The following is a 15,337-nucleotide window of genomic DNA, read 5'->3' as shown; positions in this document are numbered from 1 at the left end:
TAGAGACGAGTTCTTCCGGGGATATCTCTAGGTGAGGAGAATTTCGAGACTTCACCAAAGCGTTGGAATAGTCTTCGAATAATTTTCCAATAAAAGATTACCGACTCCATCATCTAAAATAAATAAGTCATGACATCATTCTACACTTGCATCATATGCATACGTAAAACCAAGTGAAGAAACCAGTCTGTCAATTCAATAAAAATTTAATTAATAAAGTAGGGATTAACTTAAGAGAAGGCTATATATTAAGACAACTTAAGATTAAATGGTACCGTTCGTGGAACGGGCGTCACGGAGGTGCTAACCCTTCTCTGTGCGTAACCGCACTCCCGAACCCATCTCTAAAAGCGTAGACCAGTTCTCGTTCTTTCGACGGACCTAAAATTAATTTAGGATTTCGTCGATAAGAATCGGTTTAATAGGTGACCAATCACACCTTAGATAAAAAAGATTGGTGGCGACTCCCACACATGATTTTAATTTTCTCCTGCGTCTGGCGGACTGGTTCCCGGACCCGCACGTTACGACAGTCATGACTTAACAAAAATACTTTTAAAACTATTTCAAATAAATTAAACCATTCATTACAATTTCTCTCTATTTATTTTTTCAATTTCTCTCTCTCACCATCCCATTCTCTCTAATTTTATTAATTTTTCTCTTCAACAATCGTCTGCTATACTCTCGATTTTTTTCTCCTACGCTTTTAAATTTCTTTTTCTTTCTTTTTTAAGACACCAAGCAATAGTTTTGATATGCTTGGGTGAGTAGCTATTTGGAGAATTTGACTTTTAAGTATTTTAGATAAAACTAAAATAGTAAAAATGATCACAGATGCTTGAAATGGCTTTTAATTAGATCAATTCGGGATTTAGAGACCAATCAACTCAAGAATTTACAATTTATTAACTTAGGTTTTAAAGAATTTTTTTTTCAATTTTTAGTCGAACTAGATGTTTTAGATAAGATAATTTGTGTTTTAATTTATGAAAATATGTTAGAAATACTTTAATCGGTGCCAAATTGTCAAAAAAAACAAAAAGAAATGAAAAGAGTTTACAGGATTTGAAATTTTGATTCGTAAGTAACAACAACATTTTAGGTATTAAAGTGTAACAAAATGTTTTTGAATATGGCGTGTAATAACAATATTTTTTTAACATGGCCTGTAACAATAATTATTTTTTTTTCAACATAGCGTGTAATAACTTTTTTTAACCATGACGTGTAACATGTTTTTGTACATGACATGTAACAATAGTATTTTTTTTCAACATAACATGTAACATGTTTTTGTATATGGTATGTAATAACAGTATTTTTTTTCAATATGACGTGTAAAACCTAAACATGGCGTGTAATTTCATGGGTAATTTTATCCAATTTCACAAAAAATAGTTAAAATTATAAAGAGGATTATTTTTGAAAACATTATCTTTAAAGGTTATTTTTAAAAATGCCCTTTATGATTTTTTTTTGAAAGGCTTAGAATCATTATGGTTAATGTACCATCAATATATAATGTTTTAAAATATATATATTTAAAATTATAAATATTTTTTTTGGGGGAACTTTTATTTTTAAAATTATAAAGATCCTATCCTAACTTTTAAAATAAGACATAAACGAGTAAACTTGCATTTGGAAAAAGCAAATTATTGGTGCTTGAGCCTAAATTCTAATCCGAGTCTAAAATAACTTTGTGATGGTAATTGTCGTACTTATGGCATGTTTGGTTGGAGAATTGGCTAAGCCATTCCTCCTCTATTCTTTAAAAAAATTTCTCTCTCCATTTAGTTTGTTTTTAGAGAAAAGAATGGGTGTTTTTCAAAACTTTACAAAATTTTGGAATGGATATTGCCATGTCTTATATGGTATTAGTTATTCCACATCCATGAAAATAGAGTCCAAAATATTTTAGACTAAAATGTCCTTTCTCCGTCACTTATTCACTTGTAATGATGAAAATTGGGGGGCATACTAGTCATTTTCGTGAGCTAATAACGCCCTCTAACTACAACTGATCCTTGAGAGTTTTAAAACTTTCTTGAACAGAGTAAATAAGCACATAATCTATTAATAAAACCAACTTTCAAAAAAATTTATGGTATTTAGTTGACGTTTGGTATTTTACAATACAATATGATTATAAGTAATATAATTATAAATAACGTGATTATAAGCAATATAATTACAAGAAAAATAATATTACTATGTTTGATATGTAAATAAAATAATAATTAAAATATAAAAAAAATAAAATTATAACATTTGGTTTACAAATACTTTACTGAAAATATAATGTTAATTTTCAAAATTACTCATATTTATTAAAATACAAGTTTAACATACTTGTATTTTTTATTATTAATTTTTATATAATATCATCTCTTAAATATATTTTTTTTTTTATTTTTTTATTACAATATTATATATTATATATTTTTTAATATAATTTTTTATATTTTATATTTTATTTTAATTTCTTTTATCTATATTATATAAATTTTAATTTTTTATATTTTATATTATTTTAATTTCTAATTCTTATATTATATATTTTATTTTAATTATAACATTACAAAATATTTTTAATAAAATAAAAAAATTAAAGGGTAAAAATATCTTTAATAACATTACAAAGTATAATATAATGTGATTATATTAGTTTTAGATTGTAATCACGTTATATCACTTGACTGTAATATGATTACATTATAATTTTATATTATAATAATTTATTATAAAATAAATACTATAATATAATTTAATTAAACATATTATAAAAAATATATCTCTACTTTGCTTATATTAAAACGCTACCTTAAATGCTAGTTTGGTTGCCCTTTCAAGTGATATAGTCTTGAAGGGAATTTTTGAATCACTGGCCCTAACTATGCCCATACCAGAAGCACACGTTACACGTGGCCTTATCTACTTCACTTAATTACTTTTGACTGATGAAAAACGGGGGGCATATTGGTGATTTCAATGAGATAATAATGCCCTCTACCTATGCAAAGCTACTGCTATTAACTAAATGTTTAATTGATTAAGGTTTGAATGTCTTCTTTCAAATTTTTTTTTTAAAAAAGAATGTCTATGAAGAGTTGGTTGGTTCATAATTCAGGTGTCCGTTTAGTCCTTTCTTGCAGCAATTTCTTTTTCCTCAAAAGCTGTAGAACTTTTTTGAACAGGATAAATAAATAAAATCGTTTTTTATGATTATCTTTCATGTTTGTGGACAAATTAAGATTGCTACGAGTCATTTTTCTTTTTCCTATGCTTAAAATTGGGTAACTGTTTTATTTAATTTGTGTTTTGTCTCTAAAGGTATGCTTCAACTCCCTATTCCACTAAAGACTCACTAAGTTAATTATCAAAGGCTGGTCGTCGGACCTACTCCATCACCTTTTCCCTTTGTTTAATATTTGCAGGACCTCAACCCAATCAGCCCAAAAGTCGTTGCTCTGATCTTGGCATCAATAGGAATTTTGGCCATTGAAGATCAGTTAGACCTCAACCCGATCATTGACCCTTATGTGTATGAAAGTTGGCTATTTTGCATCAAATTAGTTTTATACTTATTTATGTATTTCAAGTCTTTTATTAATTCTCATAAAGTTTACATTCATACAACTTATGGATTAACGAAATAAGATACCTAATTAAGATTGCTTCTCCATAGGGTAATTGGCACCTTATAAAAGAGTTTATCATTATTCAATTCGATTTAATAAAAGTTAAAAGTATTCTCTAAATAGGTTTCCATGAAATCGAATATAAAAGTTATTATTCATTGAGATACAGGTAATAAAATAATTATTTTTTTTATTTGGTCCGATTCATTTTAAATTAGTTATCATTTTGTTAGAAGATTATTTAGAATAGTTAAATAATTTAATAATATATTTTATCAATAAATTAAAGAACAAAGTGTTTTTTTAACAACATTGTAGGGAAATAACTGTAATTGTAAATGCACTCGAACATTTGGGTTATTGGTTAGTACATGATTCCAATAAAGTTCGAATCATTCTTTTTTCAATTATAAAAAAAACCGTTATTATAGATAATATCAAAAAACATTTTCGTTATCTAGAGGTTTTTAATAGTAGTTTGAAAAATAAAAAAAAAATAGATTAGAGAATTTTCAATTTTTATAACTTAATCCTCTTTTTTTATTTGATTTTTTTTTTACTCTGAAACAACTAACTAATCCCAAAAAAATTTTAAAAACTAAAATTTAAAATCATATTATTATTTCATTATTTCTATTTCCCTATTACTAAAAAAATACCTAATTAAAAATAAAGAAAAAAATAAATACCAAATAAAGAAAAAAAATGCATAACTCTTTCACTAGCTTTTGGAGCTAATAATTTTATTTTTGCTGTCTTCGTGAAATGTTGTCGTTTTCACGTAAATAAAACCCTATCAACTCCTCTGCTTTTCGCCCCTTATTATTTTTGCTTTCTTCCTTACTAAACGACGTCGTTGTCATCACCTATAAAATCCTCCTTAGAAAACCGAGCCTATTTACTTTACCCACTCTCTCCCTCTGTCTACAAGTTCACTGGAAATGCAAATCTGTATCTCTGAAGCAATTGTTTCTGTCGCAGCTGCTATGAGGAACTCCAAATCCAAGGAGCAACATAATCGAAGGGGATCAATGCAAATACCCTAACTGATTGAACCCAATAAGCAAAAACAAAGAGAAGAATGAAAGAGAAGAAGTAAAGAGACATGGGATAAAGAAACCCAAAACAAAAACCCCCTTCAATAAAAAGAAAAACCCCAACACAACCGACGGATCGAAGGATGGGAGAGTTGCCACAATCAACTACAGGAAACCCAAAAACTTGGGAAGGTAGGATCCTAAAGGGAAAGGGAATCAGTTAAAAAGGAAAAAAAAGAAGTAAAAATCTAAAAATGCACTTTGAACATAATAAAATACCAAGGTAGAAACGTTGAATGTAGAGCAAGTATGTAGCTAAGAATCAAATATAGATTAGATAATATTCATAATGTTATCCACTTCTTTTAGTTTTAAAGAGTTAATTACATATTCATTATCCAAATTATAATAAAACTATTAATTTGGTACTTATAGAAAAAGAATTCAAAATGAAATACTCAAATTTTGCTTCCGTCTATCAATTTGTATGCAAAATTAATATAGTTAATCAAATAGATAACGTATCAAAATATAATCAATAAAAACATATCATGTGTTTAAAAAAATGTCAGGTCAAATTTAATTTTTATTTTTATTTTCTTTTTTTATTCTTGAATTAAAAGTTCTAGAGAAGGAAAAAATTATAAAATATTTTTTAAAAAAAAAAGTAAAGAGAAAAGGGAAAGAGAGCGAAGGAAGAGAAGGGAATAGAGAAAGAAGGGAGAGAGGGCATGGGGAAGGCCGATTACCCAGAGAGTTGATTGAATATAATGTGATGTTTTTAATCATATATTGTAATTTTATTGAATATTTTGAATACATTAACCATTTAATTAATGTTGTTAGTTTGGTATACAAATTGTTAATTATGAATTTTTTAATTGTAAATGTTAAATTGAAAATTAAACTATAATTCAGATACTCTGTAACTTTGCAAAAATGAGCCTGGAGTATTTGTCCACAAGGACCTTTGTTGAGACACTTTGGTCATTTACCCACTTCCGCAATATTTCTCACGTCCAAAAATAGAATAAAACCTCCAAAACATAAAGCACTCAGTACTATTCATTGACTGTTTAAAGTGTAGGATAACGAGTCTATGTTTAAGCAAGCGTTGTTCGATCACAAAACTACCCCAATGACCAAGCATTTTAAAGCGAATGAGGATGACTGAAGCAGTAGTTTAACATGGCTGGACAGAGCCGGCTGATCTTCAAGGCTTGGTGGCAACCAAGGTGTTTCCAATGTCGATTACAAATCTGTATCTAACATCACCCTTTCCAAGTCTCTCCATCGCTTTGTTCACATAATCCATCGAAATAACTTCGATGTCTGCTTTTATGTTGTGTTTTGCTGCAAAATCAATCATCTCTTGTGTCTCTTTCATTCCTCCAATGCCACTCCCAGCCATCGTCTTCCTTCCTGTTATTTCACAACATATTTATAAAGTACTTGTCAGCTAATCTAGACTAGAAATCAAACTCCAAGACTGTCTTTATGTAATGTTTTATGCTTACCTATGATCAAAGAAAAGACAGGTAATTCAAGTGGCTCGTAAGGTGCGCCCACCATAATAAGCTTTCCATGGGATTTTAGAAGACCAAGCAATGGCATAATTGGATGAACAGCAGAGACTGTGTCAATGATTCCATCAAAAGTACCCATGGCGGCCTGCTCGAATCCGGAAACCCCCCCGAAGAAAAATTCAATTCCAATTTTTCTTTCAGCAAAATTAGTTAAAATAGCATCCAAATCACTAAGATTGCTTCAAATTTAGATAGCTATTTGAATATTACCTGCATTTCGCCTTGGTCACGGCTAACCAAAAACGAATCAGCACCAAGATGTTCCAAGGCATCAGTTTTTTTATTAGGGGACGTGCTAATAACTGTTACTTTGGACCCCAAGGCCTTGGCAAATTTAACAGCTACATGACCCAGACCACCAAGGCCAACAATGCCGATGTGCTTTCCAGCTTCACCCAGTCCAAAATATTTCAGTGGACTGTAAACAGTGATTCCGGCACAAAGCAACGGAGCTGCAGCGTCAAGGGGCATGCCATCAGGGATCTGGACAACGTAGCGTTCATTGGCAACCATTGAATCTGCATAGCCTCCGTATGTCATTGTTCCATCATAGTAAATTCCATTGTAGGTTAGTATCACTTTAGGACAGTAATTTTCCAGGTCATTGGCACAGCTCTCACAGCTGTGGCAAGCACCAACCATGCATCCCACTCCCACTTTATCTCCCACCCCAACCTTTTTCACTTTGCTGCCTACTTCAGTCACTTCCCCTACAATTTCATGCCTGCAAGTTATGGGGATTTCTGTTAACATCTTGGCATTAATGGGATGGGTGTGATTTTTTGTTAACATACATTAAGATATTGATCAGATGTACTAAAACATCTTAATGATTAGAAAAAGCTTTGATCATAAGGTTAATTATAAATTTTAGTCAAATAAACAAAATGAGAGGGAGTAATTGATTTTGAATCTGTAGGGTATGGGTGTCTGGCCCAGCAGTTTGTGGGCCCAAGGCCATGAAAGTTTCTAGATCAGGCAATCGAGAGGCTCACCTGGTAACACAAAAAGTATCCAGGGTTGGGCATGGGCTTATTTTGGAATGAGTTAGTGTCTAAGTATGCTATATGGACCGTTTCTTTATAAAGCTACTTTAAGGCATAGGCAAACCACAACCTTACTTTTCAGTGTTCAATGAACAAATGCATTTCCAAGTTTTGATGATTCTAAGAGAGACAAATGGCTCCATATCAGTCTCATAACCTGATGCCTAATCACAATTGTCATGCGCACTTTGACATTATCATGAAACGACCAATTTTGGTGGGTGCAAAATAATACCGACTTTGATAAAGAAGAATAATATGTCTAGTACTAAAACGCAATTGGGATTGGCCGATTAGGCATGTTTAGTCAGAGTTTCTTCTTATAATGTGTGAGCAAAACCCACCAAAAATTTATCTGTTCATAGGAAAGAGCCATATTAGTGCATTTCAAGAGGAATGGAATTTATCCCATAATGAGAAAAGTAGGTGGGTGGGAATGTTGCTGTTTCCTTTTCATTATGCAATGGTCCAGGAAAGAAAAAGGAATAAGAAAAAAACAGTTGAAGATCAAATACTACTACTAGTATGAAGAGGAGAACCAAAAAGAGATGATAAGAGTTAAATGGATGGTCTCACCCAGGAATCATAGGGTAGATGGAGAGGCCCCATTCATTTTTGATATTGTGAAGGTCAGAATGGCATATCCCACAATACAACACCTTAAGCCTCACATCTTCTTCACCGGTTGCCCTGTACTCACATTATCACATTCAAAGAATTCATTACCACCATGAAAACTTAACCAAATGTTAAACAAATAAGAAATACAAGTATATAACCTCAAATTCATCGAAGGAGATAAAAAAAGAAAAAAACCTCAAAGTCATGGAACAGGAACATCAAGAGAGAGAGAGAGAGAGAGAGAGGTATGCATCTGAAATTAATGAACTAGCATATAGTAACAAAGAGAAATTGAGAAAATTCACCTTCTGGAGAAGTTGAAAGGAGAGAGATGACCAGATGCGTCCCTGGCAGCCCAGCCGACGGTCTTAACAGGGTGCTCTTTTTCTGGTGAGTTCGCCATTTTCGACCCAATTACCAAAGTGCGTTAGGCGATGAGAGAAATGAAAGTGCCTTCTACAGGTTAGCCTATTATCATGTCATTTTAAGTGCTGCCTTCCTTAAGCTTTTGTAGCTGACTGCTGACGTGACATCTGAGCTAATCGCTGTCTAAAACGATAAGGTTGCAATCCTGATTTTAATTGGCCTGGTTTAAATTCAATTACTCAAGTTCATTTAAAACAAAAGGCAAAATCAACTTTTTTTCATAACGAAGGTTATATTATTTGAGTTTATATTCTTTAAATATTTTCATTATGTTCATTTACGTGCCTTTTTCTTGCAATTCTTTCACCTAAAAAAATTAAGAATAAATCAATGAAGTGACAACTAAAGAGAATCTTAGATAAAAGAAATGAAAATTAAATTGTTATCTCTAGTTTCATCATAATGGAGGATAGAAGTTTTAATTTTATCGAACGTCTCTTAGTCGATAGATTCTCTTAGTTTGATTCTATTAACGTTGTGCATTTGTCACTTTTTCAATTCACAACAAAACAAACAATTGAAGCTTAGTGTTGAAGCATTCGTTCCAAAGAAATTTAATTATTAATTATAAGTATATTTCAAACATCTCTTTCAAATCCTACGTAATGGCTATTTTCTCTTAGGAGTAATTAATTAAATAATTAAGATCTTCAATCTTCATATATATATATATATAAACAATACTTACATAATTACTTCCAATTACTAGTATTATGTTTCACCTCACCAGCCTGCTTGAGGAAAAACCAAAGGCATACCAACTGTTCCCAAGAGGATTTATCTTCCTTGGCCCTTTATGATTTAAGTTTTTCTTTTTTTTTTCCTGATTTCTAAGCTTCTCTATATATTGGTTTTATCCATTCACATCCTTCTCAAAAGAGTAAATTAAGAACATTATTGGACAACTTCAACTTTAATGCCTTTGTCCACATATTTAGAAGTGAAAGCAACGTGGTGAGTGGTTACAGGATGATACCAAAAATTAAATAATACCAAAACAAGAAAACACATTAGACAAAAACTTGTAGTTCCATGTGTGTTGATATAACAAAATCTTAATGACATGTTAGAGTTTGATTTGTTGGATTTATTTTTCATGTTGTAAGAGAAGTTATGTAAAGATTTTCCAGTAACCTCGAGGAAAAGGACATATTCAACTAGTATTTTTTTTAAAAAAAATGAACTTATAATTTTCCATTTAGATATTCCTTAATTTTGATTAATTGTTTTCATCATATTTTAATCAGGTTCGATTCTCTCCATTATTTTTTAACACATCCATCATCACCATTTATGCATGTAAGATTCAATTTTGAATTGTAAATCTCATAATATAAATAAATATTAATTTAAAAGCGCATTCAAAAGTAATACATACAAAATAGTGAAAGAGATCAAGTCGCACACCTTTAATTAGTCGTTCCTTTGGCAAGATTGTAAGACAAGACTGAAATATATTCAATAGAAGTTCTTTCGGGAAGTTGCCACAGTACGAATTTTACAGGCTTACAACTTCTTTGGCCTTTGAAAGATTTGGCCCTTTGTGCTTTGCGATGGCACTTTACCATAATTTTTGCATTCTGAACAAATAGGTTACTGCTAATTTATCGATAAAATTTCTCAACCAGAGTCAAGCAGTAAAAGGACAGGATTAATTAAGGTCCTAGGAACTAGGAAGTCCTAGGTTCAAATCCCTGTCTATCTTTGCCGGTCCTCTTAACAATGAACTGTAAACTACCGGCTTTTGTTGAAAGGTGGTTTTGTGCCATGTTTTTTTTTTCTTTTTTAATCTGGTCTTTTGGCGTATTTAATGTAATTTTCTTTTGGACTGCTCCCCTCCAGTTTGGTAACAAGGGTCGTTTGTCTTGGAATTGGAAGTTGCCAAAGCCAAAGATTTTAAAGAAAGGTGTGTTCAGAGCAACCCGATGAGCCACACATCAATTGAAACATATTTTTGCTTTAATTTCTCCTTTTACGTACTAACTTACCATGCATATAAGCCATAATCAGGCTTGAATCAAAATTTACTAGAAACGCCTATAAAAAAATTACAACCAGAAAGAATATCAACTATCATCTATTTGTACATTGACTAATTGATTAACTTGTTGGTCCTTCTAATCGAATGTAGTCATACATAACTGAGTCGAATGCGCCCGTGCTTCTTGTCTGACTGAGAAATATTTTATTTTCCCCTTTCTGAAATTGATTACCAGGTACAATAATACTATACAATCTGTATAATCCATGAATTCCATGCCTTGCTACGGCATTATCGCTGCCTATTAGCCTCGTTGTAAAATAAGGTCGGTCAGAATCTGAATAGTTGAATCGAACCTATGAATGCAATGGTAAATGGTTCATCAGAAAAACCCAGTAAGTGAAAGACTACCCTGATAAATGATGGCCGAGGATGTGAGACTGATCAGATTTATACCTGTACTTCAGCATAAGAAGCTGATGCCAAGGCCAATTGGAGAGTGTAATTTCCTGTCTCGCTCACATCTTCGAGATTGTACTTAATCTGCCATGTGGTTGGCCGCTTTGTACTGTTCCCTCCATCCCTGTAATTGAAAATATTAGGACCAAACCAAACTCCCTTGAAAATATAAAGGGCTATTCAGGAATTAGTAACTTGAAATTAGCACCTGGTAACATGAGCATAGAACCAATCCCGAGAATAATTACTAACACCCACAGTGTAGACAAGATCACCGTGACGATAAATATCTGAGTAGCGTTCCCACAATCCGTATTGTCTATATCTGCTCGACGTTAGACATAATTGTAAGCTGATGAAACCTGCGTTGAAATCTTAGACAGAAAGGTGTTACCATGTCGTTAGAGAGCTTACCTGTCTACGTCATCGATGCATATTGAGTTCATAAGTGTTGGGTATGGATCCGGTACGTAGAACTCGGCAGCTGTCCTGTCAGGAATCCCGATTTCCCACAACGTCGGACCATTTCTTGGAGGATCATATATAAGAGTACCCAACTTGATGTCTTTTCCTGCATTCAGAATATGTTAATCAATGAATCTCCAATAAAAGCTAGTTGAAATGGGCCAGAAAGGCAAGCTTAAGAATAGATGTTAACCCCACAAAACGAACTAGTACATTAATTTGGAGATTAATTTTACCTGGTTCGATAGTAATGTTGAGATCTGATTTGTAGTTTCCAATGAAACCAGGGACCCATGCATACAAATTATACTCCCCTGGTCGAACATTTTCTATTTTGAAACGGCCATTCTCGTCGGTTTGAGTCCAGAATTGATAGCCCTGAAAACAGAAAAGAAGACAATAAAAACCAGTCTTAGTTCCCCGTTGCACTTGATGTATGTTTAAATCTGAGATGCAACTTTGTTAACGGTATTAACCTTTCCTTCTGTTTGCCATGATCCTGCCTCACCAGGTGGTGCCAACCCCACAAAGGCAGATTGCGCCTGCATCAATTCATTATCCATGTATCTGAACCAAGAAAATTAAAGTAAGATAAACCCTTATGCAATAATATATTAAATGAAGATGACAAAACGGAAGAAAAAAGGAACATGAAATACCGGTCTCGCACTAGTAATTGACCACTAACTTTTCCTCGTCCATCAGCATTAGGAAAATCTTCTGATCCAGTGAAATTGTACGGCCAGCTTTCAATTTCTTGATTCAACTAATGGTGCACAAAAAGTGACATTAACATATATAGTTAGTTGATCGACATAATTTAAGATTTTAAGTTACAAAAAGCAGTTAACAAACCTGTCGTTTAGCGTCTTCCCAGAGTGTCTTGCGAGCATCTTTGGAAGCAGAATTAAGATAGATTAGAACAGGACCAAAGACCTTTTTCCAAGGCTCTCCTTCGTTATAAGACGTTTCTATGTCCTTTCCGGCATAATGCGTACTAACAAACATCTACATTAAAAACCAATCAAATTTTAGAAATGGAACTGTGCTTTAACAGCTTTTACGTTTGTGTGTTGCTTATAGGTAGACTTACGGAGAGAGCGGTGGGACCAGCATGAGAAGTGAGGTCCTGATGGTGAGGGCCACCAGTACGGAACTCATTGCTCGGGGTGATTACCCAGAAACCCACGGCTGGATTATCGTCGGGTTCGGCTATCCACCCATGAAGCTTGTTATCTTTGTTTTCACAAGAATATTGGTACTTGTCATCGACCTGCGCCCCACATTATCAAGGGACTGTAAAATAATGCACTCGAAAAGACAAGGACACAGTAAAAAAAGAAGCCATGCTTTTTCAAAGCCTAAAAGGTATTGATTTTCCAAACGGGTCCTACTTTACCACACCAAAATTAGAATAAAACTTAGTTTAGAGTCTCGAAGAAAAAGAAAATAAATACCTCTCCTTTAAGTCTTGGATCGGTTGGATTGGTCAATAGAACAGCTTCTTTGAAGGCAAGAGTCTGACTGCGATCAGAGTTTCGATCTCGTCCCATGGGCATGACCCTTTGTCTTGTGTCTGATAACGCCATGAACCGAAACCTGATTCAAAATGTCGCAGGAAACATTGACATTATTTTTCCTGTTTAGACAAAAAGAGATCTTAATTATATAATTATTAGGGGTTTCATCTTTGTTTTACTTGTCTTCCTGGAGCTTGAAAGCAATCCGTATTTGGTACATTTGAGCAGCTGGAAATTCGGCCAGGCGCTCGAAGATACCGTACATGTAGACCCCGGAAACGCCTCGGCGGACTATGTACCTGGAAGAAAGTTAAAATAAATGCTGGGTTATCAAAAGTCGTTCTTCTAAGCTGCACATTCAAATCTTGGAGAATGTTTGAGGTCTTTAACATTGCATACCTTTTGTCTATGTTTAAGGGAACTGCCTTGCGATAGTCTGTTGTATAATTCCAAGTTTTGCTGAAGGAAAGCTCCACTAAATCGTCAGTTTGTGTTATGACCTTGAATTGTTCTGTTTCTATTCTGCAGGAGCGAGCAAACAGTGTCAATTAAAGAAATGAAAGATATATGTTCATTTGCAGCAGCACAAAAGGGTGGTTGTGAACTTACTTGTCAATTGCATTGTCATCCCAGACAATGTCCCAGTACCTAAAATATATTCCATTTTTTATCCCCATCCCCCCAAAAAAAAAGAATGTAAGAAAAGGTGAACATGGTGTTTCCAAAACTGTAAAGTTGAAAAAACAAAAACAAAGGAAAAATAGAATAAAGATACAAGAGAGGAGAGAACTTTTGGGAGTAGCTAAGAAATGCATACCCTTTATTTTGGTCCTTGTTTCTACTTTCAAGCACATTATCAAATCCCTTATATTTTAATCCTATCAGATAACCATTTGGATTTCCGATAGTGACTTGAACAAGACCATTATCAATAACCACCTGAAAAGTTCAGAATAAATAGAAGAAAAGATTAAATCATTCCATGCTTTTAGAAAAAAAGAGTCATGCTTCATGCATTTAAGAATTAGAACTGTGGAAAGCATAGTGAACCCTTTTATAGTTCACCTATTGCAAATTCACTTACTATTTAATTTTCTTTTCATCACCACTTATAAACAAAACTTAGAACCTTATAAGAGGGGACAATCATCTTACTCTGTTATCATCACTTGTTTCCAGCTGGACTTGAAGAGGGTCAGTGGTGTCATCTCTTAGGAGTTTTCTGCAAATCAAACATCCAAAATTTTATTTTATTTTTAAATGTCCTATTTGCTGATGTTTAATTTGTCCATGAAATGATGAAAAGAAAACATGAATAGCCAAATATTGATGTTCCAAGAAAGGGGTAGAGAGGTAAAGTTGGCGACTTTTGGGCATATAAAACAATTTCGAAAAAAGACAAAAAAAACCCTTATTAATAGAATACCAACATTCCTAACGAACAAGCTTAATACGTAACTCTTAGATTGAACATTTTTATTCACAAAATTTGAACTCAAAATTTTTATTTGAGAGATATAATTACCTTGAGAATTTTATAACAAAGACAAAAGAACAAAAACATATAAATCCATGCATTCACATGTTATGTTAACAAAAAAAAAGGAGGGCCAGAGAATTTTATTGCCACCCAAAAAGCAATGCCACAGAGAAGAGGAACTGTTGGGATACCAAACTCTTAGAACTTATGTCACGGGTCACAATTCAATCATGCCCTGTGCTTCAGGTTAAGCGTGAAAAAGTCATGGTGTCCAAAGCCGATAGGCCTAATCAAGTCATGAGAGAGAGAGAAATTTTAAAGAGATGAAAGAGAAGACAGAGAACAACAAAACAAAGACAATTACTGGAAGTATATTAAAATTTTCAACCCATAACTTCCCCTATTTTAGTCTATCAATCAATCCTCCTAATATTTAACCTGGCGCGGCATAAAGCAACAGGGCATGCGGACTCATCAACTGTCTTAAAAGCAATGCACTCCCTCCCTCCCTCGCTCTTTCTCTCTCTCTCTCTCTCTCATCAGCAGAAAAAGCGTAGGGAGAAAAACATACAAAATAGAACAGGAAAAAAAAAAAGGGGGAAGAGAGAGAAAAGGGTAGGGGAAGAACCTGGCTGAAAGTTGTTCAGAAGAAGCAGATAGAAGGAGTAATAACTCAATGATCGTTAGTAGCCAGAAAACAAGCTGTCTCAAGTGGCTTCTGTTCGCCACCTTCTCCATTACTCTTGATGAACCAGAGCTGCAAATTTATGAACAGAACTAAAACATAAACAGGGAAATTCTTTTTAATAAGAGGATTCCGAATATTCATGCTTTTAAGAATATAAAAGGGAAGAAATCCAAAAATGGTAAGGAGAGCAAAAGAGCTTTCAGCTAATCAAACTCACCAGAAAAGGAAAATCCACTGAATTTGGCAATGTCAATCTTTTGAAAGCGAAAGAGTAGAGAGAAGAAATCAAAGGATTCTGTTATTCGACAAAAGGTTGGTTTTTCCGGGGTTGCACTCTCGGATTTTTCGTTACAAAAATGAAGCAAAAGGATCCTTAATGGCGTT

The 15,337-nt window shown here is 33.3% G+C and overlaps 2 protein-coding genes across 2 annotated transcripts; both read right to left on the bottom strand.

The window, feature by feature from the left end:
• Positions 1-5,634: 5,634 nt before the first annotated feature.
• CAD6 (cinnamyl alcohol dehydrogenase 6) lies at positions 5,635-8,417 on the bottom strand. Its single transcript, XM_007047666.3, has 5 exons — positions 8,240-8,417; positions 7,890-8,003; positions 6,478-6,991; positions 6,199-6,352; positions 5,635-6,103 (listed from the first exon to the last, which is right to left on the bottom strand). The coding sequence occupies exons 1-5, from the start codon at positions 8,335-8,337 to the stop codon at positions 5,895-5,897; spliced, it is 1,089 nt and encodes a 362-aa protein (XP_007047728.3). The 5' UTR covers positions 8,338-8,417; the 3' UTR covers positions 5,635-5,894.
• Positions 8,418-10,287: 1,870 nt separating this feature from the next.
• LOC18611426 (uncharacterized) lies at positions 10,288-15,337 on the bottom strand. Its single transcript, XM_018115155.2, has 17 exons — positions 15,171-15,337; positions 14,894-15,042; positions 13,941-14,007; positions 13,603-13,724; positions 13,395-13,433; positions 13,185-13,307; positions 12,965-13,084; positions 12,723-12,864; positions 12,359-12,538; positions 12,121-12,273; positions 11,925-12,031; positions 11,742-11,832; positions 11,502-11,643; positions 11,215-11,371; positions 11,009-11,125; positions 10,798-10,924; positions 10,288-10,697 (listed from the first exon to the last, which is right to left on the bottom strand). The coding sequence occupies exons 2-17, from the start codon at positions 15,001-15,003 to the stop codon at positions 10,461-10,463; spliced, it is 2,034 nt and encodes a 677-aa protein (XP_017970644.2). The 5' UTR covers positions 15,004-15,042; positions 15,171-15,337; the 3' UTR covers positions 10,288-10,460.

Source organism: Theobroma cacao, chromosome 1 (genome assembly GCF_053813885.1).
Source record: "Theobroma cacao isolate CCN51 chromosome 1, ASM5381388v1, whole genome shotgun sequence".
NCBI lineage: Eukaryota > Viridiplantae > Streptophyta > Magnoliopsida > Malvales > Malvaceae > Theobroma > Theobroma cacao.
This window is presented reverse-complemented; position numbering and strand designations above follow the sequence as displayed.